The 26,182-nt window shown below is 54.2% G+C and overlaps 1 protein-coding gene across 5 annotated transcripts in view; it reads right to left on the bottom strand.

Annotated features, from left to right (window-relative positions):
• PIEZO1 (piezo type mechanosensitive ion channel component 1) overlaps window positions 1-11,338 on the bottom strand; it is a 68,343-nt gene extending 57,005 nt beyond the window's left edge. For all 5 annotated transcript variants that reach the window (XM_036440848.2, XM_045582599.1, XM_045582596.1 and 2 more), the window contains exon 1: window positions 10,985-11,338. In XM_036440848.2, coding sequence (XP_036296741.1) covers window positions 10,985-11,048 — 64 coding nt within the window. In that variant the 5' untranslated portion in view covers window positions 11,049-11,338. The remainder of the gene's footprint in view (window positions 1-10,984) is intronic.
• Window positions 11,339-26,182: the final 14,844 nt, after the last annotated feature.

Here is a 26,182-nt window from a genome sequence, read left to right as displayed (position 1 = left end):
CATCGATGTTTCTGACTATCACTCTCCCTTCCTCTCTGTAAAAAATCAATAAAAGAAAATGGGGCTGCTGCCCGAGGGTCCCCATAGCCTCCACCCTGGGCCCATAGGAGACCTCAAGCCACTGCCTCTGGTCCCCCCACACCTCCAGCAGGTCCCCCACATCCCTCATTGTACTGACAAGTCCCTGCTCCTGATCTTCAAAGATTAGGGCCCAGACTGGCCCCTCTCCGGGCTGGGAAGGGCTGCACTCACTGATAAGGTCTGGGACACAGCTCCTTCAGGGAGATAGGAAGTGTCCCGGGCAGGGCTCAGCAGCCGGTGGGGCTGGTTTGAACACCAGAGAGCAATGAGCCTATCCCAGGCTCTGCCTTATGTCCCCTTCCCCCTGCAGGACCTCAGAACCGGCTGGCAATGCTGTAATAACATCAGCAAGGACACGAGCGTGCCCAAGGAGGGCCGGCAGGACCTCAAGGCCCTGGTCTCTGGGAAGAAATGGGTGCCTCTCCGCACAAAGCAGAGGAGAAACAGGAGCGTGTGCTATGCCCCTGGGTCCTGGGAGAGCAGAAAAAGAAGCAGGAGACGCAGCGCTGACCCCGGGGAGGGGGGGGGTGCCTGGACAAGGACAGCCCCAAGAACTCACATGGCAGCTCATCTGCTGCGAAGATGCAGGAGTCTTTCAGGCTGCACACGGCTCCCTGGAGGATCAAACCAGACAGAGCCAGAGGGAGCTGCCCTCGCCGAGCACCTGGCATAGTGTCTGCAGGCCCTGGAACTGCTATCCTTGGACTCGGAGTTTCTTTCTTTCTTTCTTTCTTTCTTTCTTTCTTTCTTTCTTTCTTTCTTTTAAATCTGTTCTTTCTTAATTTTATTTTATTTATTTATTTTACAGAGAGGAAGAGAGAGGGATAGAGAGTTAGAAACATCGATGAGAGAGAAACATCGATCAGCTGCCTCCTGCACACCTCCTACTGAGGATGTGCCCGCAACCAAGGTACATGCCCTTGACCGGAATCGAACCTGGGACCCTTCAGTCTGCAGGCCAATGCTCTATCCAGTGAGCCAAATCAATCAGGGCTTGGAGTTTTTTTTTTTTCCTGAGTGCAAACAGTCAGAAGGAAAAGCAGGCAGCACACAAAGATGGCCACGAGTCCCTGGGAACCACAGGGCATGGGGGCCAGGAGGCCCAAACCATCACTTTGCAGAGGCTGAAAGGAACCCACTTCACCCAGCAGGTGGCCAGGGGAGGCCATGCTGAGGACAACAGACAAGAGTCCCAGCCATGCCTCGACACCTGGGACAAGGGTGGGTGAGCGAGGGTGGTCCCCACAGCAGCAGGACAAGGGCCCCGGGAGAGGATCTGAGAGGTGAGGGGAAGGGGGGAGCAAAGAGAGGGCACAGGCAAAGGCAGGAAGCTAGGGAGGGGACCAGCCCAGAATAAGCGGCAGGCCCACCAGCCAGGAAACACTAACCGAGGCCCCGTGCCGGCACCTGGCCACAGCTCCCTCCGATGCTCTGGCAGGGGAAGCTGGCCATCTAACCAGAACATGTCACAAGCTAATGGGCTTCCAATTAAAACACCTGCTTTTAAACAGACAGCATTCAGAAAATGATTGGAGTTGGTAAGCCACAGGTGAGGAAAACACAGGTTGGGGCAAAAGGAGGCTTATAGTTGTTTATATAGAAAATAATACAGTAATTAATAAATAATACAATAAACTGTGTTCTGTGTATTTGCAACTGTAATCCTACTTTTGCCCCATCCTATATTTCCAGTGCCTATAGCTGATAAAGGCCTCAAACCTAGAGCCCATAATAGCTCCTGGCCTCACGGGTTTGGCTCAGTGGACAGAGCATCGGCCTGTGGACTGAAGGGTTCTGGGTTCAATTCCCGTCAAGGGCACATGCCTGGGTTTCGGACTTGGTTCCCAGTAGGGGGCGTAGGGGAGGCAGCTGAATAATGATTCACTCATTGTTGATGTTTCTGTTTCTCCCTCTCCCTTCCTCTCTAAAATCAATAAAAAATATTTTTAAAAAACCCAAAAAAACAAAAAAAACCTCTCAAGAGTCAGAAATTAAAAGGCAAACAATAAATTTTTTAAAGTGAGTAAAAGACTTTGAGACTGGTCACGAAAGATATCAAAGGTGATTAACATCAGGGTGATGCAGATTGAAGATATCACCTCACGCCCACAAGCAGCTAAAACCAGAGGCACACCCCCAGGTTCTGGCGAGGGTGTGAGCCCTGGAACCCGTCCCGCGCACGGGAGCGGAAGCCATGTAACCTGGAGAACTCGGCAACCCCACGCCCAGGCGTGTAGGAGTGAGCGAGATTCGGTGTGTGTCCATAGAGAGAGACACACGACTAGCCACCTCGCGCACAATCTCCAGCCCAGAACGGGAGAACAGGTAAGCAAATAGCAGGTACAACAGAGGAACAAAGGCATCACTGCCATCCTGGACCAATCGCAGCAGCTCTGCACGAGCGCGGGCACCAGACACAGAAGCACATGGACCCCAAATACAGCAAAACTGACCGAGGGTGCAGGAAGCCAGAGAATCGTGGGGGGCAACCGGAAGAGGGCATGAGGGCTCTTGGAGCAGATGTGCCCATGCGCGTACGTAACCGTCAAACCTCACAAAACAGGCATTTATCTCGGCTAAAAACATATGCATGGACTAAGAGCTGCCCCCCACTGGGGGCTGTCAGGACCCCCAAAGCTTAAAGCAGCTTCTCCAAACACATTTGCCAGTGTGCAAAGGTGTCTGAACCAAAACCAGTTTGGCTCAGTGGATAGAGCGTCGGCCTGCGGACTGAAGGGTCCCAGGTTCAATTCCGGTCAAGGGCATGTACCTTGGCTGCGGGCACATCCGCAGTAGGGGAGGTGAGAGGGGGGGGGGGGAGGTAGGGGGAGAGCGTGTGTGCAGGAGGCAGCTGATCGATGTTTCTCTCATCGATGTTTCTAACTCTCTATTCCTCTCCCTTCCTCTCTGTAAAAAAAAAAAAAAAAAAAAAAAAAAAAAAAAAAAATCAATAAAATATATTTTTTAAAAAGGTGTCTGGAAGGGAGGAGGGGCAGCCACAGGAAGATGATGGCAAAGGGAACAGCCGGCAGGGCCTCAGGGCAAACACAAATCCAGCATTTTGTTGGAAGACAACACAGAAGCTGGGTGTCTGTGAGGGGCGAGGCACAGCTGGAGGAAGGAACTGGGAGTCACCCAACAGGCAGAAGGCACAGGGTCCAGAGCTCCTGAGAAGCAGGAGTGTCAACGGCAAGAACCTGGCTCTGGGGGCAGGCAGACCTGGTGCCAACTACCACCCACCTCCCTGACGTCACCCCATGGGCTCATCCACGAGATGAGGGCACTGCCTCCCGCCTGTGAGGACGGGAGACGCTCGCTAACCACAGAGCGCCGATTCCAGCAGCAGGCAGGAACGTCGGGGCTCACTCTGAATGAAGACAGATCGAGGGCCCTGTGCCAGGCTGAGGTGCAGGGCTTTCAAGGCGGGCAGCTCTCAGAGCTTTCTGTGGAGGAACTGCTGCTCAGATGTCTTGGGAAGGCCATCTGGGACGGTTCTGGATGCAGCGCGGGAAGCCTGGGGCAGGGAGGGCCGGGGCCGTAGGCGTGTCCCAGCTGGGGGTGCAGTGGCAGAGGACGTTAATGGAGGTTGCAGAGCCGGTAGGGGGACAAGGGCACGCCAAGTTAGAAAAAATGGTGCAGAGGTTTGTGCCAAGTGGCCAGTCTGCTGGAGGAGAGGCCAGACCACGCCACGGGGTTAGGAGACCAAGCGAGGCCAAGCACGGGCTGGTCACATGGCAGATGGAGGCGGAGGGCGGGAGTTCATGGGGCCGGGAGCTGCGGGACTAGGACGACCTTATGGAGGAAAGACAACGAGCACGCCAGGTCCACGCTGTGCCAGACGGTAGTTGCCAGGGCACACTCACGCCTGCGGGCAGTCTGGGAGGCTGCTCCTTTGTGAGACGGCACAAGAGCACCGGCCACGCCAGGCGGGAGACAGACACGGCGGCACTGCCTGGCACTCAGGAGCGTTGGGTTGGGGGGGCCTTGTTATCCCGGCTCAGGAAGGAAAGGAGGCCAACAGCTTAGTTAGAAGCAGTGAATGGATGATGTCATTTCCCTTAGGAAAACGAGCTTCAGGTTGTCATACGGACGTGCTGTTCCAATGGTGCTTTCACCACGAACAGAAATCAAGTGAGGAAGGAGAAGGGAGAGCGCAGCCAGCCACACAGAGGCAGAGCCGGACCCGTTCCGAGGAGGAGCTGGGGTGACGGCAGTCCCAGCCCACAGGTCACAGGTGCCGGTGGTTTCACAAGGTGAGACTGAGACCCAGGTCTGAGGCCAGTGAGACTCCTCCTCAGAGGCCCCTGCCAGGGAGCCCTGCCTGGCCCTCTCTCGCTCTGCCCTCTGGTCCTGGCCACAATCACGAGCCTCTGGTTCCTCTTCAGCCGCAAAGAATCTGTTTATGTGGTAGTTTTAATCTTTTGTTTCCCCCAGATCCACAGGAAGGCCTTCACAGGCAGGGGTGTGAGGCAGGGAGAGTGTGGGGAGGGACAGGTCCAGCTGGCACACCAGGACATTGCTGGACCTGAGCTGGGCTGGGAGCAGCCTGGAAGGGGCCTGAGGAGGCCCGTCCCGCCCCAGCCTCAGCTCCCAGCTCCTCCCCACCTGGCGGCTCATGGACCTGGGAGGGAGCATGGCCCCCGAGCCCTCGCCTGCCGGCTGGCTCTTGGGCCCATCTCAGCCACCCATTCGCTGGCAAACGAAACCACAAGAAGTGGCTGAGGTGGTCACGGTCCCTCTTTAGCCTGAACCCAAGGAAGGAGAAGTGGCCTCGGCTATATATACTTACGGAGCAAACAGTGCACAGAGAGAAGCCGGGTAAACAGCTGGCCGTTAGAGGGAACCTAAAAATACTCCCTATAATTATGTTATTAAAACACACCAAAAAGTGGACCCACCCCACAGAGCAAAGGCCCCCGGACAGCTGCAGGCACGCACGTTGGCCTGAGGGTGCCCTGGCGTCACCCAGGCGTTGGTCTGGGCCCGGACGCTGCTCCATTTTGCTCCCAGCCGCCTCTCACCTCCCCCCGATGGGCAGCCAGCCCCAGGACGGACCAAGCTGCCCAGTCCCAGCCTGTGGCTGTTCACCTAAGCGGGAAGCTCCCGGCCCCATTTCCATCCCCGAGAAACACACAGGAGCAACAGGGGGCAGCACTGCTGTGATCCCAAAGTCCTGGGGCAACTCAGCTGCCACGGATGGGGACACAGTGACCACCGTACTCGCCTGGGCAGCACTGAGGGGCACCGAGTCCCGGCTGCCGGCAGCACACAGGCAGTTTGTTTGACCAAGAGCCGACACGCCAGGACCATGGGTCCTGCAGGGCCCCCCGTCCACCAGCCAGTCTCCTTCTAAGAGCAGGTGTGGGAGAAACAGGCCTACAGGGTTAAAAAAGGAATTTCATCTTATCTGATTTAAAATTTCACTATTTTATTAAAAGTGTGTATACATTGCTTATGTCATTAAAACGGAATTTTTAAAAACTCAAAACTGGGGGGAGGAGATCAAGTCTGGCCCTCACTGTCCACTGCTTAGCCAGCCCTTCCCCTGCCCCACCTCCACCTGGCCACCACCAGAGGATCTGAGCTTAGAGAAAAAGGCACCCCCACAGCACCCCCTCCACCAGGCCACCCACTTGGCTCCTTCCAGAGACTGAGAGCTGACCTGGGGGCGTGGCCCAGGCTGGGTCCCTGGGGTTGCCATCCCGCCTGGCTTTTCTCCCTCCAGCAGACTGGCCTGGCCTGGTGTTCACCCCTCCGCTGCCCTGCCAGGCCCCTGCCACCTGCACCTTGTTAGGTATGGCACTATTTGGGGGCCCTGTCTTATGTGGCATTAGTGGGGGACTGCACCTTGTGTGGCTTATTGTTGCACTGAGCTTCTTGCCCAGGCGTCCTCAAACTTTTTAAAGTGGGGGCCAGATCACGGTCCCTCAGAGAGCTGGAGGGCCGGACTATATGAACTACTAATTCCTACTGTAACACCTCGGCTGTGCTCACTGCCCAAAAAACCTGGCAGGCCAGATCAGACTCCTCTGCGGGCCGCATGTGGCCTGCGGGCCGTAGTTTGAAGACCCCTGTTTGCCCATCTGGCTCAGCACGCTACTGCATGAATAAACCAGCAAGGCACTTACAGAACCCAAGCCCCAGGAGCTGGGTGACCCCAGACCTTCACAGCCCAGGAAACTTCAGCCTGGTTAGAAACGGAGAAGGATGCCTCCTAGCCCCTCCCACGGCCACCATCATTGGCCCTGAACCAGAACTCACCCTGGCTCCTGCCCAGAGCTTGGTCCCTCGAGATCTGGATGAGAACGCATGAATGGAACTGAGAAAAACTCAGGGAAAGGTCCTCTGCGAGCTCACAGGAATCCGCCGGGCTGGCGTAATGCGTGTTGGCTGAGCGCCGGGCTATGGATGCCCAGGGCCCGCCAAGACACCTCACCGCCCCTTCCTGAGACCTGCTCGCTGCCGACTGGGCAGCCCTGTGTGCAGGGACCCCAGTGGTGGGCAACTCCTTCCATTCTGCTCCCTGGAGGCCCCACCCAGCTGCTGACCACAGGACCGTGCATGGGGCTGTCCTGCCTCTGCTCACATCCAGAGCCCCGATACCAAGAGACCAGAAGCCTGCCAGTGGCCTTCAAGCTTTTACTGTGTTGCTTACAGGTGAGGAAACTGAGACACAGAGAGAGGGAATAAGGGCCTGGCAAGTTCAGAGCAGGACAGAGGCTTCTGTGGCCCACAACCCCCTCCAACGAAGTCAGCTGAGCCTCCCCGATTTCCCCAGTCTCCTTCGCTGCCCCTTCCATTCCCTCCCCTCTCTGTCCTCCCCAGGCCCTTCCACCCCTAGGCCTCCCTCAGGTGATATCCTGCCCACAGGCATGGGACTCACCTGCTCCAGGAAGGAAAAGATGTCACCCCCAGCCTCCTACTTCCTACCTGTGCGATCTTTGGTGAATGGAATAACTTCCCAACACCCAGGTTCCTCACCCAGAAAACAGGCTACAGTCCCAGGAGTACAAAGGTCAGGAGTGTAGAGCAGTGGGCCTGACCCTCCAGGGGACTCAGGGTGAGGGGACAGGAAGCTGGAGGCAGAGCCGCCAGCCACACGGCACCCCTCCAGGGAAAGCGTGAAAACAGGCACCCCACAAGGTTCACTGCCCGGCAGGCATGCGCTGCCTTACCAACGGCTTCCAGGATGCTTGGTCCTCACCACCAGGAAGGACCAAATTACATTGGCAACCAGAAGGGGGAAATCGACATTTAAAAACTTACCGTATATATTCCTAAGACAGGTAACAAAAAACCCCCAACATTTTGTCAAATTCTAAGGAAACGTGTTTTTCTGAATCAGCGTGGTCAAGATGGCCTCCCGTAAGAGGAGGCTACACTGGCCCCTGGAGGTTATGGCGGCCCCTGGGGAGGGCTGGCCCATGCTCAGCCACCACAGAAAGCAATCCCCGTGGCTGTGCTCAGAGCAGAGGGAGTCAAGGCCTGTCCTCCTTCTCCATCTCTGAGCCCGAAAGCGAATTCAGTGCCCAGTCAGCACAGGGGAGACACCGCCCAGGAAGCAGCTGAGGGGCCAGGACCTGAGCCTGGGAGCCCCTCCCACCTCAGAGACAATACTTCCTCTGTGGGACCCTTCCTGGCGGGGCCTGGGCTCGCCGTGCCCTGGCTGCCAGCAGCATGATGGGTGCAGATGACCACAAGTGACCCATCCTCGGCTCCCGGCAGACCCTGGCACCTTCCCCAAACACACACACACACCCCTCAGCCCTGTGAACTCAGTCCTCCTGGGGCAGCACCAGGCTGTGGCTCTCCCCCAGGGGAAAGCAGGCCCTGCCCCAGCTCCACGGCCCTCAGTCCCGGTGCTTTCCTTCCTGGTGGCACCGCAGAGCATGGCCTCTGGGTGGGACAGACCTGGGATCTGAGCTGCTCTGAAAGCCAAGCATGGTTTCTTCGTCTCCACACACACACACACACACACACACACACACAGCCAACCACCCTGGGGGTTACAGGGCAAATGAATTCCCATGCCAGGCAGCTAACAAGAATCCAGGCCCAGGCCTCTATTTTCTCATTGCCAAGAGAAAGGACCATGTGCTGCCCTCCTCACAGGGTTGCGGGGGCAGTGCTGGTGACACCATGAAAAGGAGGAAGTGTCCCATTCTAAATGGTAACACTTCTCCGTGACAATCAATCTGGTGCAAGTGTGTGGTGGGCGTGCCTTCGAGGCCCGAGGGAGGCCCCATCCTGCAGGCAGAAGCCATACACTGCATTTCCACTTTCACGTAGTCAGTGATTCAATGGCTGCCTTCTCACCGCCTCCCTTTCTGCTGCCAGGTTCCTGCTCCCTTTCTGTTTCTCCTGTAAGGTCAAGTCAGGAGGTGTGGCCTGTTCTATGGGAATCATACATGTCCTGCCTGACATCTCTCCAGAAGCTTCCAGCATTGGGTCCTGCACATCCATCGCTCCGGGGACAAGAGGTGAGCTGCTGAGGCCTCCATCCTTCACCGGGGACTCGGGCAGTAACCCTGCACTACACGGAGGCGAGGGGCACCCCAGTATGATTCAAACTCTCCCCATGACTACTGCCTGAGCCAGCACAAGTCTGACTAACACCCTCTGAAGGCCTTACCTAGCACCCACTTCTCACTTCCAAAGCTGTAGAAACAGCCATCGCCAGAGCTTGTCAGAGAGGGGCAGCTCGGGAGGTAACCGAGCGCACATTCCACTGCCAGCCGGGCAGCCCGGCCTGGATACCAGCAGGACAGCCGGCCGGCCCCCAGGGACGGGAGCTGCCCACGCCCTGGACAGAGAGTCTCAGGTATCACCCGCCAGGCTTGCTCGACATCACCCTCCCTCAGAGCTTAAGAAAAATACTGAAGCCCAAGCCCCACAGCCAGGCACAGAAGCGGTGTGGGGTGTGGCCTGGGCCTTTTTAAAAATGAATAGACTTTATTTTGGGGGCGGTTAGGTTTATAGCAAAACTGAGCAACAAGCATAAAGACCTAGTCATCCCGCTCCCCAGGTGACGCCACTGTGACCCAGGTGGAAACCCTGCCCGGGTGCCACCGCCAGGGCAGGGACAAGAGGACGCTCTGCGTGGCCTCAGGAGCCACCGCCAGGACCCCTGCCTGATCCTTGGTCAACAAGCTCCGGGCCCTGGGCCGAACCTGGCTCCACCACTTGTTTTGGCACAGCCCGCAGCTAGGAGAGTGGTTTTTACATTTTTTAATAGTTGGAAAAATATCAGAAGATTTCACGATGTGAAAATATTTACTACCTGGCCACTCCGGGGGCAGTCTGTGCCCCTGTGCAGGGAGACTCCCCCAGAGGGGACACATGCCCTTCAGGAGGCACCCCCCACCCCTCAGGTCTGAGCATCTGATTCTCTCCTCTCCGGGGGCTGGGCCAGGGAGAATACAGGTGTGCGTGGGCAGGGGGTGAGCCTGCACCTTTGAGAAGCTTACCTGGCCCCCGACTCCTCCCACCACCAGCTCCTAAGCCGACCTGGAGCAGCGTCTGTCCTGCCTGTCTGTGCCCTCCGAGAGTCATGGTGCACAGCCGCTGACCCCGACTCTCCCAGGCACACCCCGTGCCGTCCTGGACACACAGGGGAGGACTCAAACCCTCCCCTCCCACCTCCATGATTTATGGGTTCCTGTCTTGAAAAATTCCCCACGTTTCACCACCTTTCTCTGCTGCAGATCAAACACGGTCTGTCTAGGAGCCCAGTGCAGGCGGCGGTGGATCCCCCACACCCCTGGCCCCCCGGGGGCCTGCACTTACCTAGAACCGAAGTTGGCAGAGGCCTAGCTGGAGGGAGTTAGGGGGCTCTGGAAAGGCTTCCAGAACAGAAACACCCCTCCACCATGGCTTCACATATTTCCACCCAACAGACAGACGTTTGCACCCAACGCAGACCTTCCCACGGTTCTGTCAACTAATTTAATCAGAGTGCTCTCCAGCTCACACCCAGCAGAGAGACAGCCCACGTGTGAAGCAGTGTGAAGGATGGAATGAGCCTCTGGGCACTGTGCCCAGGGCACAGGGGGGCAGGGGGGCAGAAGGCAAGGCCTTACAGCCCGGAGAAGCACAAGATGAGCGTTCCGGAAGAGGGGCACTAATGCCAGGGTAGGGGACCCTGTGCTCTGATGCCAAGGCCAGAGCTTCCTGGGGCTGTTTCTCCCCCCACCCCCCACCCCCCTAACCCCCCAGCCCAGGGCAGCACTAGAGAGAGCGCAGAGTGAGCCAGGACCCCGAGAAACGCAGGGCAGGGAGGTTCCCGAGCTACTTTTTCCACCTCCCCTGCGGGCGGCCAGCGGGGCGCGGGGACTGGCAGGGCCGAGTGGGGGGCCGCGCCCAGGGCACAGACGTTAGTTCTGCTCCGGAGGCTCCAGATTAAACAGCTCCAGGCAGGAAGCCCGCCTTCTCCCACATTGGCCAGGAAGTCATGATGCAAGTTTGCGTGGGCTTTTTTTTTTTTTTTTTTTTAACATGAAATAGAGATTTGTGCCCCCCCCCCCCCCCCCCCCCCCCGCACACACACACACACGGACACACAAGCTCTCCAGCCAGTCCCACCCGGGCAACAATCCCCGGGGCGGGGGGGGGGGGGGGGGGGGGGCTCCCTGATGCCCGGGCGGGGGGACCACCCGCACTCTCCCAGGGCACTCCCGGGGCTGCCCCGTGGCCACCTCTCACCCGCTGCCACCCTGCCAGCCCGCACCCCGACGGCCCCAACGAGGCGGCCCCGCCGCCCGGCCTCCGGCGCGCTCATGCCTCTGGAATGCGGGCGCCGAGGCCGCCCGTCCGGGGGACTCTCCGCCGGCGCACAGCCGCCCGCCGCCCCGGGCTGGGGACGGAGAGCGCTCCGCCCGCCCGCTCAGCGCGCGGCCCCACTCACCGGCCAGGAGCGCCAGGGGCAGCAGCAGCCAGTACAGCGCGGCGCCGAGCACGTGCGGCTCCATGCCCGGGGCCGCGCCGGGCCCGGGTCGCTGGGCGCCGCGGCGCTAAGGGGCGGCGGCGCGGGGCGTCCGGGCTCGGCGCGCCATGGTGCCCAAGGGGGCCGCCTCGCGTGCCGCGCCTCGCGGCCGGGACCCCAGGCTGGTAGGCAGGGACCCGGGCGCCTCCGCGCACTCCTCCTCGGTCCGGGGCCCGCGTCCGCTCCCGGGACAGCCCTGCCGGGCGGCGAGCGCACCACGCGGCTCTCCGCGGCGGCTCAGCAGGGCCGGACGGTGCCTCCCGCCCTCCCTCGCCGCCCGCGGGCCTTTATAAGCTCTGCCCCCGCCCGCCCTCCCTCCCTCCCCGCCTCCCGCCCGCCCTCCGCGGCGCGCCCGCCTCCTCGACGGCCGGGCGCCCCCGGCTCCCCGCCTGCCCCCCGCGCCCGCGCCACCCGCCGGCCTCTGGGCTGGGACTGCCCACCGCGGCCGAGACCCTCGCTCCTCAGCCTCAGCGCCGCCGCGCTGTGCCCGTGGGGGCGGTCGGGGGCGCTTCTCTCCCGCAGACCCGGCCTGAGCGCCAAGGAAAGGCTCCCTGGTACCTGGCTTCCTGGGCAACACCCCACGCGCAACGGCGCCCCGCGCGGCCGGAGCGACTTTCCCTTTGCTGCCATCGACCTGAGCGCGCAGCGCCCCCTGGGGACCGTGTGCCGGTTGGAGTCCTGGCCCCGAGGACCGGCACTGGCGATGGGAGCATCGGCTGTGAACTTCCAGGCCACCCCAGCGAAGCAAGAGGCGGCAGTGATAACAGCTCGACCACCCGCCGAGGCCTGTTGTCCCCTAGGGTGGCCAGGCCAGCGTCTGCGGCCAGGGCGCGCTGAGCGTGTCACCCAGGCCACCCCTGTTTGGCGTTTGCCACCCTGCGCTGGCGGGGAAGGAAGAAGCAGGAAGGGCCCCACAGTGTCCAGGCAGAGCCCTGGGGGTATGGCTGCACTCTGCCCAGGCTCCCAACTTGGCAGCCTGAGGGAGAAACTAGGCTAGGGGGTGTGGTGGGGACAGGGAACGCCCGCAGCCAGCACTGACCAAACCAGGCCAGCCAGAACACAGGACCAACTCTTAAAGAGCCAAAAACGAGGACCTTCTTGAAGTCTGGAGTTTAATGCTGACTGGCTTTCTCCACACCTCTTCTGCTTCTTCCTGTCTCAGTTCCCGGCTGGAGTCATGTCTGACCCTGGACTTTTCCTAACTCTCTGAGACTTGTAGTCTCGGAGTTTCTCTTCAAGGTCAGAGAACAAAGGAGGACAAGGGTCCAGCTGTTTGAGAGTCCAGGACCCCCTCGCGCGCACACACACACACACACACACATGCACACACACACACACCCTGCATATGTGCCCGTTCCACCCTCAAGGAAAGGTCTGGAGCTGACTACCCTGGACAGGGTTGGGGCCAGGGTCTCCGAGTAACATCACCATCAACAAAGATGACCAGAAGGCCAGCCCCCTCTGTCCCCCAGGAACAGGGTGGTGGTCCCGGCTTTGGAGTTGTGAAGATTTAAGGGGAGACCATGTCAGAGTAGGTGTAAACAACATGTTCCTGGTAAGGGGCCACCATCAGTCCCCTGGGTTACCCCCCATTATCATTCTTAAGCTGGGGATGGGGAGAGGAGGTCAGGAATAAAGAAAAAGGCTTGCAGAATGCCAACAGTGGGAATAGGCAGAACAGACACTGCATCGGGACTAAGATGACCTCTAACCCTCCACTGTCTGGCCTGCCCTTGGCGATCATGGGGGCGGCTGGGAGGCTTCCTCTCAGGACACTGATTCCCACCAGCACAGGGCCTTGAAGGAATATAAGACAATCTTGTTTACACAAAAGGGTTAAGTGCAAGTTTAAAAACGACTCCGTTAAGCTAAGTCCTTCTACAGCCTAGAATGTAAGGTTTTAGACCCTTTCCCAAGAGCACAGACTGGGAGGAGGGTGTGGGGGAGCAGGAGGACACAGGGAGGAGGAGGAGGGAGGCAGGCCCAGAGGGGCAGGTCCAGAGTCCCCAGACCTATCGCAGCAGTTCTGGGCACCAGGCTCACAGAGCTTCCTGCCCTCAGGCTCCAGCATAGCTGCTCCAAAGAAAGGGGGAACCTCAGAACTTGTCCTGCAGGTGTGCCCACAAAGGAACAGAACACAGGTAGGTGCCCAAGGATTGTGAGTAGTAAAAGACTGGGAAGATAAAGAAATCATAGTGTAGCCTGAGATGGAGTAGTGCCCATGGGTTGCAGAGAACTAAGCAACTCTCTGTGCATCCACATGGAACAATCTCTGAGACAATATTACAACGGGGAGTGTTCATCTCTAAGACACAATGTTACAACTGGAAACCAGCAGCAGAGTAACACCATGCCTGCCGGACACTGTATCTCTGGGAGGGCTTACAGCACAAGGGCTGGCGCTGTGCTACCTGGGTGGGAGGGACACATAACGGTGGGTGAAACACTCTTTGAGGCTATTTTGATTTTTTGCTATGTGCACATTATCTCCAAGTCACAACATAAATTTAAAATGAGCACAGCAGCCCGGCCGGCATGGCTCAGTGGCTGAGTGTCAATCATGAACCAGGAGGTCACAGTTGGACTCCTGGTCGGCACATGCCTGGTTCTTTGACTCCAGGTTCGGTCCCCAGTGTGGGGCGTGCAAGAGGCAGCTGATCCATGATTCTCTTTCATTATTGAAGTTTCTATCTCTCTCTCCTTCTCCCTTCCTCTCTGAAGTCAATAAAGAAAAAAATAAAATAAAATAAGCACAGCAGAGATGGATTCTCAGAAAAGAGCTTCCCAACCTGCCCACTTGCCAGGCAGGGAGCAGCAGGGAGCCCTGCCTGCCCTACAGCCCTGGTGGGGGGTCAGTAACTTGTGTGTTTTTGTGTTTTTTTTTCCAGAGAGACAAGGAGACAGAGAGAGAGATAGAAACATCAGTGATGAGAGAGAAACATTGATCGGCTACTTCCTGCATGTCCCACACTGGGGATCAAGCCGTAATACAGGCATCGATCTGACCAGGAATCGAACTGTGATCTCCTGGTTCATAGGTCAGTGCTCAACCACAGAGCCTCGCTGGCCGGCCAGGAACTTATGTTCTAATCCTTTGCAGAAGAGAACACAAAAGAGGGGATCAGAGGGGAGGGGGGAATCATTTGCCAAAGGAGAAGCCAGACCTTGAGGGTGGCTTTCCTGACTCCAAAGCCATTTTTCTCCCACCACCCACAGCTCAGGGGTCCCCACACTGCTGCTGTTGATTAAAATAGGTATTTAGTTTTGGAGAGCGAGAGTGGTCAGGTTCCATAGAGAGAGCGAGAAGGGGCCATGGGGAGGGTGTCATCACAGGGACATTATCACCCAGGTTTAACTTTGTCCCCAAGGATAATATAGTCAGTGCTTGTCTATACTTAAATTTATTTTTTAATTTTTTAAATTAAATTATTATCTTTGTACATATACCTCTATACTTAAATTTAATTTTAAGTGGAAACAACCTATTAACAGATGAATGGATAAACAAAATGTAGTCCATCCCTAGCCAGTTTGGCTCAGTGGATAGAGCATCAGCCTGCAGGCTTAAGGGACCCGGGTCAGTTCCGGCTAAGGGCACATGCCTAGGTTGCAGGCTCTGTCCTCAGTAGGGGGCGAGCCAGAGGCAGTCTATCAATGGTTCTCTCTCATCATTGATGTTTCTGCCTCTCTAACTCTCTCCTTTCCTCTCTGAAATCAATAAAAGTATTTTTTAAAAATGTAGTCCATCCACTCAATGAAATATTGTTCAGCCATAAAAAGAAATGAAGCTGATACACATGACAACATGAATGAACCTTAAAAATAATGATACTCAGCCCTGGCCAGTGTGGCTCAGTTGGTGGAATGTCTCGTACATCAGAAGGTTGTGGGTTCGATTCCTGGTCAGGGCACATACCCAGGCATTGGGTTTGATCCTTGAGGTCAAGGCTTATTCAGAAGGCAGCCAAGGCCTTCCGTCAGGATGGCCGAGCGGTCTAAGGCGCTGCGTTCAGAAGGCAGCCAGATAATGTCTGTTGTTTCTCTTCTCTCTCCTCAAATCAATAAAAAAAAAAATTTAATCACAATGCTCAGCAAAAGAAAACAGTCACAAACAGACAAGTATTATGTAATTCCATTTAAAAAAATCTAGAAGAAGAAATTTTATAGGAACAGAAAGGCAATGAGAGGTTACCAGGGGTTGGGGGAGCAGGGATTGGAGAGTTACTAATTCACGGGACAGAGTTTCTGTTTGGGATGATGAGAAGGTTCAGGAAATGGTGGTGGTGGTTACACAACAATGGGAACATACTTACTGCCGCTTTTGTTTCCCCGAGTACATTCCCTTTGAGTTACCTTGGCCCCTTTTCCTAGAAACAAAGAACAGGCGTGGGTCCAGTGGAGAACTCGCACAACCCTGTTCCCATTTGCCAGAGGGGCCAAGGTTTCCCTACGGGGCACGTCCTACATCGGCCCAGAGCTGGTCTGAGTGACTGTCCCCTTAGAGGTGGCCTATTGACCTGCTTCCTTGCTGCTCAAAGGCCCCGTCTCCAGCTCTGTCTGCTCAGAGGACCTGGCTCTGCCCCAGGAACCCACCTGCTGGCCTCACGGGCCATTTGAGTTGGAGGGTTAGAAGGTGGGACCAACCGCACAGAAACATGCCAGCGGGTGCCTTTTACAAATGGAGACCAGGAATCAAGCCCTTCCCGCTGAGGACGTGTGGAAGGTGGCCGGGTGAATAACTGGCATCTTCCACAGTAAAAATATGTCAGTGGCGGCACTACGCCCATCTTGGCAGTAAAACTGAAGTCCAGCTGGATGGGATAATGGAAGGGACAAGGCCAACATCAAGTGGAGGCTGACAACCCAAATCTGACCAACAGACTCTGTCTGGATCTCTAGCAATCAACCCGACTGTGTCCTGTGCCGCCTGGCACCCGTGAGGGGCGTCAGAGAGGGGACACATACACTAAGACCGGGCTCTGCCCAGCCCTCCATACCTGACCCACACCAGCATCTGGGCCTTCCCGGCTCTGCCTGAGAAGCTTAGGGGGACAGCTGTCCCCAGCAGCACTGGGGACGGGGCAAGGATGAGAGGGGCATGGAGCAGCAAAGAGCAAAGGCCAGGTGGGCTGAGAGAGTGGCCTGAAGCAGACCTTGGGCTTCCCGTGCCATGAGATCATGTCCACCATTCTGACGGCTTGGGGGTTTGGGGGGAGGGCTGTAAAAATGTCCATCTTCAGAACCTACCTGCACAAAGCAGGGAATGCAGGAAGAGGGGAAACAGGTTAATGCTGAGTGGAAGCCTGGAAAGATTCCTTGACTGGCAAGAGTGGGAATCCCTCCCACTCAGCCCTCCTCAGGGTGGGCGGGGCTCTGCTCCTCCCCAAGGCCAGGGCCCAGGCCAGACGTGAAAAGACTTGAGAGTGAGATAGGCCATCACCCCATCTTCCATTAGGGTCTGGGGGACAGGGCCAAAGTGCACCAGTAGTTTTACGAAAACAAACAAGACTGAAGGATGTTTGTCACATGAAGAAACTGCGTTTGGGAAAGAGAAGTGCCTGGCTCAAGGACAGTCTATAGCCAACCCACCAACCTACCAGGTCCCGGGGATGTGGGAGAGAGGGCTCAGGCTGCGAGGCCCTACAGCAGCAAGGTCCGTGCTGTGCAAAGGATTAATTTCTTCCAGGGTCCACTCTACCATATCGAGCTAGGTGCTTAGCAGGTAGGTGGGAAGAAGAATATTTCTCAACAGCAGAGAGGCTGGACATTTTTACAGCCTCCCCCCAAACAGTGGCGAGGCCCAGAGCACCCGGGCCTGGAACAGCTCGTTTCTCGCCTGCCCATGCCCCAGGGCTGCTTCTTAGACATGGCTGGAAACTTTTGGGGGGAACTTGAGGGTCTGCTGAATCAAGTGAAGAAGTGCCTTATGTGGGGTCTGGATGAGGTTTATTAGATTTTAAAATTTATTCTTAAAAATATAAAAGTTTATTAATTAAAAAAACAAACAAGAAAATTAAAAAACCTGATGAACAATATTAACTGTCGATTATAATAGAATCAGAGATACGGGAGGGGAGTGGACTGACAATTCTTGGGGGAAAGAGGGAGTGGTGGATGTGGGAAGAGACTGAACATAAACTGTGCACCTATGGATGAGGACAATGGGCAGAGGGTGGGGTGGGAACCTGGTGGAGGGGGGGAAAAATGAGGAACTTTTGTAATAATATGAACAATAAACATTGATTTAAAAAAATCAATAATATATTTTTTAAAAAAGAAGAAAAATAATAGGCCTTCCTTCCCCTGGCTACTGGCACCGCCTTCACTATGGCAGGAGCTGCCTTTCTGCCTTCCCATGCTGCCCAGATGTCTGGAGCAGCTGGGATGGTGCAGAACGCCTACATCCCACCCTAACCCAGTTGCACACTTGTGTATGCAAATTAACCCATCGTCTTTCTTGGTTTAATTTGCATACTCACTCCTGATTGGCTGGTGGGTGTTGTGAAGGTACGGTCAATTAGCATGTTACTCTTATTAGGTAAATCTTTATTATTAAAAGTATTACATATATCCCCTCTTTTCTCCCATTGACTCCTTCTAGCCCACCCCATCCTCCACCCAAAACCTTTACTACCCTATTGTCTGTGTCCATGGATTATGTGTATATGAATACAAGTTCTTTGGTTGATCTCTTCCCACCCACCCACCCTCCTTCACCTTCCTTCTGATTCAACAGTCTATTTCATGCTTCCATGTCTCTAGATCTATTTTGTTCATCAGTTTATTTTGTTTATTAGATTTCACATATGAGATCATATGATACTTGTCTTTCTCTGACTGGCTTATTTCACTTAGCATGATACTCTCCAGGTCCCTTTATGCTGTCTTAAAGGATAAGAGATTCTTCTTTTTTAGTGCTACATAGTATGCCAGGATGTAAATGTACCACAGCTTTTTTTATCCACTCATCTGCTGATGGGCACTGGAGCTGTTTCCAGATCTTAGCTATTGTAAATTGTGCTGCTATGAGCATAGGTGTGCATACATTCTTTCTAATAGGTGTTTTGGGTTTCTTAGGATATATTCCTAGAAGTGGAATCACTGGGTCAATTGGAAGTTCCATATTTAATTTTTTTGAGGAAACTTCATACTGTTTTGCACAGTGGCTGCACCAGTCTGCATTCCCACCAGCAGTGCAAGGAAGGGTTCCCTTTTCTCCAAATCCTGACACTTGTCATTTGTTAATTTGTTGATGATAGCCATTCTGACAGGTATGAGGTGATACCTCATTATTGTTTTAATTTCATCTCTCATGATTAGTGACTTTGAGCATTTTTTCATATGTCTCTTGGCCATCTATATATCTCCTTTGGAGAAGTGTCTATTTAGGTCCTTTGCCCATTTTTTAATGGGATTGCCTTCCTTTTGTTAAGTTGTATATTTTGAATATTATATAGATTTGGAATATTAACCCTTTATCAGATGTATCATTGCCAAATACCATATTTTTCGGACCATAAGACTCTCCGGACCATAAGACGCACCAGTTTTTAGAGAAGGGAAATGAAGAAAAAAAGATTCTGAAACAAATAGTGTCCTAAAATATTTTATGTGCATTAAAACCCAACATCACAGTCATAAACACATGTAATCAACCCTGTAAAGTAAACAGCAGCATTTAGAACCATTTTAGAGCTGGGCAAGCACACAGAAACCACACAGAGCCGGGCAAGTAAAAAAACTTTTTTTTTAAAGTATATGTGTAGGCTATATTTGGACCATAAGACGCAGGGACTTTTTCCCCCCACTTCTGGGGGGAAAAAAGTGTGTCTTATGGTCCGAAAAATACGGTATGTTCTTCCCATATAGTGTGCTCTCATTTCTTTTTGTTGATTTGTTTGTTGTTGTTGTTGTTTTTTGTTTTGTTTTGTTTTGTTTTTTGCTGTGCAGAAGTTTTTTAGTTTGACATAGTCCCATTTGTTTTTCTTATCCTTAGTTGCCCTTGCCCTAGGAGATGTATCCGTAAACAGATTGCTATAAGAAATGTCTGAGATTTTATTGCTTATGGATTCTTATAGGGTTTTTATGGTTTCATCATTTATATTTTTAAGTATTTTATCCATTTTGAGTTTGTTTTTGTGTATGGTGTAGGTTGGTGGTCTAGTTTCATTTTTGCATGTATCTGTCCAGTTTTCCCAATACCATTTATTGAAGTGATTGTTTTTATTCCATTGTATGCTCTTACCTCCTTTGTCAAATAATTGAGTGAAATGTCTTGGGTCAATTTCTGGGTTCTCTGTTATGAATCATATGCCTATTCTTGTGCCAGTACCAGGCTGTTTTGATTACAGTGGCTTGCCAGGACTGGTTTGGCTCAATGGATAGAGTGTCGGCTTGGGGACTGAAAGGTCCCGGGTTCGATTCCGGTCAAGGGCATGTACCTTGGTTGCGGGCATATCCCCAGTAGGGGGTGTGCAAGAGGCAGCTGATCGATGACTCTCTCTCATCGATGTTTCTAACTCTCTATCTCTCTCCCTTCCTCTCTGTACAAAATCAATAAAATAAAATAAAAATAAAAACTGATTACAGTGGCTTTGTAGCATAGCTTGGTATCTAGTATTGTGATTCCTCCAACTTTGTTCTTTCTCAAGATTGCTTTGGCTATTTGGAGCAATTTTGGTTCCATATAAATTTTTGGAGTATTTGTTCTAGATCTGTGAAATATGCTGTGGGTATTTTTTATTATTATTATTTCAGAGAGGAAGGGAAAGGGAAAGATATAGAAATATCAATGATGAGAGAGAATACAATAATTGATTGGCTGCCTCCTGCCATGTCCCAAGTGCCCTCACTGGGAATTGAACTATGATCTCTTAATTCATAAATCAGCGCTCAACCATTGAGCCATGCTGGCTAGGCTGCTGTTGGTATTTTAATAGGGTTTGCATTGCATCTATAGATTTCTTTGGGTAGCATGGACATTTTAATGATTTTAATTCTACCAATTCATGAACATGGTGTATTTCTCTACTGGCTTACTAGTTATATCTTTCTCTATCTCTTTTTTTCAATATCCTGTAGTTTTCTGAGTAGAAGTCTTTTACTTCCATAGTTCAGTTTATTCCTCAGTATCTTAATTTTTTTGTTGTTGTTGTAATGGTAAATGGATTATTGGTTTAGTTTCTCTTTCTGAGAATTCATCACTGGTGTATAAAAATGACATCTATTTCTTTTTTTTTTTATTGATTTTTTTACAGAGAGGAAGGGAGAGAGATAGAGAGCTAGAAACGTCAATGAGAAACATCGACCAGCTGCCTCCTGCACACCCCCCACCGGGGATGTGCCCGCAACCAATGTACATGCCCTTGACCGGAATCGAACCCGGGACCCTTCAGTCCGCAGACCGATACTCTACCACTGAGCCAAACCGGTTTCAGCGACATCTATTTCTGAGTGTTAATTTTTTATCCTGCTACACTGGAGGCTGGCTCAATTTCTAATGCTCTTCTTCATTCTGGTCCTGGTGGGAGACTCTGAAATCTCACTGCCCCTAGCAACACCCTATGGAATACCGTGTGGAAAACCCACCCCTGGCAGAGCAGCCTCAGCTACCATGCTTTCCCTAGGACAAGGCAGGCATCATTGGGTTGAGGCTGGGTGGGGGTTGGGGGTTCAAAAGTCTGCCTACCAAAGCCTGCCCATTCTCCAGCCTTCCCTGGTTGCTAGCTGGCCTCCTCTGGCCTTGCTGACCGACTCAGCCGCCCTCAAACTGGGGACAACTGGTCAGAGCTGAGAAAGAAATGCCCCTGGACCTGGTCCTCTCCCTGCCCACGTCCTGGGATTGGACGGGCTGGGTCAGCTTGAGAGTACATCTTCTTGCAGGAAGCTCCCTGATGGAGTTTTTCCTTTTTAACATATTTTTATTGCTTTCACAGAAGGAGAGAGAGATAGAAACATCAATAATGAGATTGGCTGCTCCTGCACACCCCCCACTGGGGCTTGAGCCCTCTACTCTGGGCATGTACCCTGACCGGGAATCAAACCATGACCTCCTGGTTCACAGGTTGATGCTCAACCATTGAGCCACACTGGCTGGGCCCTGATGGAGGTTTTAACAGAAGGACTTTGTGCCCTCCAGCCCAAGCCCTTCCCAGGTTCCCAGTGGTTGCCTGTCCTGGCCCTTTAGTTCCACGGCTGTTCTATAACACCACTGGCCAAGTTGACCACTGGTCCCTGGAGGGAGTCCTGCTGATGAAGTCACCTGCTTGCTCACTCAGGCTCAGGGAAGGGAAAGCACCCCCTTGCCAGTCACAAGTGGACAGTGGACAGAGGCCCGGCTCTCGGGAGCAGAGCTCTGGCTGAGAAAGAGCAGGTAGAAGAGTGACTTCCTGGCCCAGCGGCTCTAAGTAGGGCAGAGGTGGGGGACAGGAAGCCCTGAGCATCAGGCACCAGGAACCTAACCACCTCACTCCTCTCCTCACGGTCTTTGACAGCCTGGATCACCCACAGGGTCTTGGCGTCCCGCTCCAGTGCTGAGGCCACCAGCCATGTTGCTTCATCACCCCTGCACCTGTGCCAACCACACAGGGTGGCTGGGATTCCACAGGGAACCCACTCTGTCATCCCCCCACACACACACAGTAAACTCCTCCTCATTCTTCTGGGACACCTCAGAAGGCTCTCCTCTACTAGCCCTTCTGAACACCCACGTGGTGACCTCACTGCAGCAGTCCTGACCTGTCAGGGTGAGGTGACCTGCAGCCATGAGACCGGGCTTCCTGGGGCTCTGCCTCAGGTGAGCTGCATCTCCAGGGCCAGCAAAGCACCTGCAACAGAAGGGCCGCCCAGGTGTCCAGAATGGGGGGGAGGTTAGGGCCTGTATCAGATGCCATTGAGGAGGGCTGACCACTGACAGCAGCCGCCAAGCAACCCGCTCAATGTGGCAACAGACAGTCACACAAGTCCCTACCCTGAGGGGGCACCTCCATGCACCCTCCTGCTCCACCTTCTGTCCGGAGTCTGTGACCCTCGACCCTGACTGTGCCCACACATGTACAATACAGAAGGGGAGCAAAGCTGACCTTTGATCCATGGAAAACAGTGGATAAACTCTTCTTTCTCCTCTGGACAGCCCTTAAATGTGACTTACTGAACTTCAAAAGGGGGGGGGAGGTATGTGCAACTGAGGCATCAACTTCACTTTCAGATACGTCTTCCACTGGCTCTCTCAGCTGGCCTGCTCCCGTAGCCCCCTGCAGTGCCGCCCTAGAGATTGCCTGCGGCTCTGCTCTCTGGTGAAGAGTCCCCCACCAAGAACACACCTGTGTGATTTCCAGAGCAGTCCCAACAGCAGGTGGTCTGAGGCTGGGGCAGGCCCCACCCCCACACGAGGGCTGCACTTCCACTCGCTGACCACTCACTCACTAGGAGCTCCTCTGTGGTTCCTCTGAGCCTCCCGACCTAACTCACTGGCCTCAGCCCCAGCTAGTCTCTATTTGTGGCAGCGCCATGGGGAAACTTGGGGTAATCTATGCAACGAAGTAACAAGTGCCTGCAAGCTGAATGACTCCCTTACAAAGTCAGCATTGTGGCCGTGGGACCTACCCGTCCAGATGAGGTTTACTGAGAAAGTGCCCTGGTCCTCTTACGAAAGAAAACCACCCAGGCCTCCCCAATGCAGGACCAACAGAAGCCTCAAGCTGCAGGGCCACAGCTGAGCGGTGTTATCTGCAGAGGTCATCGCCCGCATCCTTCCCTCGGTGCACCCAGCACCCAGGTGCTCTGTGGGCTCATCGAGCACAGGGGCGTTTCACAGCCACTCTCACCCCCCCCCCCCAAACCTCTCCCCACCAAGCGATTAGCAACCAGCACGCAAAGAATTCCTCCCATGCACCTGCCCTCCTCGCTGCCCCATCCGTCTTAAGAGGAAGTTCAAACCTCTCTGTGGTCTGGTGACCGTTCTTGTTCTTCCCCAGCCACACAAGTATGCTGGCCCTTCAACTTCCAGAGTTCTGGGGTCTGGCCTTGTTCCTCCTGTGCTCAGACACACCAGGCTCTGCCACATGCTAGGAGCCCACTGAACACTGCCGGATGGACGATGGGCTCCTGACCACTGAAGTGACCTCCACTCTGCCAGGCCATGAGCTGGTAGGATGCAGGACACATTGAGTGTCTGGTGGCAGGGCCTTCACAGTCATTAAACGAGGGTTACTTACAGGTCTCAAGAGTAGTCCATGGGCCATGGCAATAGTCAGTGAGGGCTGCCTTCAGAAGGGCAGATGCCCCCCTCCCCTACAGGCGTAGTTAAGAACCTAGCGCTGCCCAGCTGGCGTGACTCAGTGGTTGAGCATGGATCTATGAACCAATTCTGCTCCATCTCCAGTGAGGGGCGTGCAAGAGGCAGCCAATCAATGATGCTCTCTCATCATTGATGTTTCTCCCTCTCTATTCCTCTCTGAAATCACACAATAAAGTAAAAAAGAACCTAGTGCTTGGTTTGGCGAACACTAGGGTGGTTCCGGCCTTCCTCTGGGACATGGCCCTCGGTTTCAGGTCCTGCCTGTGCATTGGTTCTTAGGTGGTTCTTGCAGTTCGTGGGTTCTTATAAGCAGGGAGGACATCTTCCAAAGGAGGGGCCACCTCCTAGTGCACTCAACGCGTCGGAGCGCCACAGGTGTCAGGACAGGAGGTGCCTGCCGACTGGCCGGGCCCGGTGGGACCCTCGGGCTGCAGGGACCCAGCGTTACTCCGGCGACCCCGGGAGGCTGCGCCGCTAGGGCCAACCTATGGTCTGTCTGTGGGGTCGGAACTCCCCGGAGCCGCCTCCAGCCACGCCCTCCCTCCGGCACGCCCTTCCGGCTCAGCCCCGCCCCGCCCCCCCCCCGTAATCGTCGCGTGAACAATGCTGGCCCCGCCCCCTCAGGGCCCCTCCCCCAAGGTCTAAGCTCCTCCCAGTCCCCCCCCCACCTGCGCCACCGCGTGATTGACTGCGCCAGGCCCGCGCCTGTGGTCTGCTGGGTTCCTGTTCGGACTGGGCTGGGTCCCCAGTCTTTTTCAAGTCGCCCAGGGTCCCTTCCTGTGGCTCCAGGAACCTGGCACCGTCTTTCCCGTGTGACCGGCCGCCTAACCGCGGGCGCCCCCGGGTGGAAGGGACCTCGGTTGTCCATTGAGCTTGCAGTCTCCGCAGACACATAGACCTGCTCTGCACATCCATCCTGGCTGAGACCCAAATGCCTTCATTGAAGGTGAAAGCTGCCTACAGAGTTTGCATTTTAAGCCAAGACCATAGGTGACAAGATTAGGGGATCCCTGAAAGCCTGAATTCCATGATTAGTCTGGCTACTGTCTGGTCTCTTGGGGAAGAAGAGTGAGCAGGGCCGCTGGGCACTGGACTTGCACTTGCATTTACTTCTAATTAACTTTAAACGCCCTTTCCAGTTATTGGAAACTTAAATCTATTTAGGACAATTTGGACTCGTGAGTCCACTTTTCCAACTGAATTTTATGAAATTGAAATATTAGGGGATCCCCAAAAGCCTGAATTCCATTAGTCTTTGGCTACTGTCTGTTCTCTTGGGGAAGAAGAGTGGCTGGCTGAGAGGCAGAGGTGAGGGTTCAGAACCAGCTCACTGGTGCACCAGCTCTGTGCCCTGTGTCTCGGCTTCTTCACCCACTTGTGGGCTCACTTTGAGGGTGAGACAAATAAGGCATTCCAACCACAGGAAGAAGCTCTGCACTCAGCACACCTCAAAAGAGGTCAGCTACTGTTGTTTTATAAAACTGCTTTGAAAACTGTAAGGTGTTGCACACCCTTGGGTAGTTGCTGTTATATGCAAATGACACAGGTAGGGCAGTTGAGGAGCAACCATCCATGCCACGTGTGTGAGGTGGCAGGCTGGCAGGAGCAGGCCCTGGGGGGGGGGGAGGAGTTCTAGGGAATACATGGCTGGCCTAAGCTCAGAGCTTACTGCAACTCTAATCGTTTTTGGAAGTGTGGTTGAAATGATGATGGTGGTGATGGTGATAATGGTGATAGAGATAATGGTGATGATGACTGTAATAATGGTGATGATGATGATGGTGACAGTATGACAGTGGTGGTAATAGTGATAATGATAGTGGTGATGGTGATGATGGTGATGGGGTGACGATGATGGTGATGGTAATTGGTCCCAGCATTTTTACCTCTTCTAAGCTCCTTATGACCCAAGTATTATCATTATCTTCCCTTGTTAGAGATCAGAAGACTGGGGCTCAGGGAGGTGCAGCCACCAATGCAGAGTCCAACAGTAAGATTCCACTTGGGCAATGTGACTGCAGGTCCTGGACTTCACCCATACGCCTCTCCTCATTACAAGCCAGAGGTCCAGACCTCAGTTCTGCTCCATGGGCCATTTGCTCCAAAAAATTACTGAGGACCCCTCAGGACTTTTGTTGATGTGGGTTATGTCTATTAATATCTATACTAATAAAAGGGCAATATGAAATTTGATCAGGATGCCCTCACACAAAACCAAACACTTGGCTGCATGGGGTGACCAGGCTGACAGAGGGGAAAAGTTGGGGGCAATCAGCCGGCAGGGGGCACAGTTGGGGGTGACCAGGCTGGCAGGGTTGGGGGGAGAGAGAGGGCAGTTAGGGGCAATCAGGTAGGCAGGCAGGCAGGCAGGCAGAGGCTGTTAGGAATGATCAGGCAGGCAGGCAGGTGAGCAGTTAGGAGCCAGCAGTCCTGGATTGGAGAGGTTGCAGGCTGGGCTGAAGGGACCCCCCTGAACAAATTTCATGCACTGGGCCTCTAGTCCTATATAATAAAAGGATTATGTGCAAAATCCACTGAATGGCAAAATGACTGATTACTATGATGTTCACTGACCACCAGGGGGCAGACACTCCACACAGGAGCTGCCCCCTGGTGGTCAGTGCATCGGAAGCCAGTTTCATCGCTGCCAAGCATAGTGGCAGTGGTGGGAGCCTCTCCTGCCTCCCCAGCAGTTGGACATCCCTGATGGCTCTGGGACTAAAGAGGGCACATGCCGGGCTGAGGGACCCTCCCCTCGAGTGCATGAATTTTGTGCACCAGGCCTCTAGTTTATTATATTAGAAGTTAAAACTAAGCTTTAA

This window comes from Pipistrellus kuhlii, unplaced genomic scaffold, assembly GCF_014108245.1.
Source record: "Pipistrellus kuhlii isolate mPipKuh1 unplaced genomic scaffold, mPipKuh1.p scaffold_m20_p_17, whole genome shotgun sequence".
Lineage (NCBI taxonomy): Eukaryota > Metazoa > Chordata > Mammalia > Chiroptera > Vespertilionidae > Pipistrellus > Pipistrellus kuhlii.
This window is presented reverse-complemented; position numbering and strand designations above follow the sequence as displayed.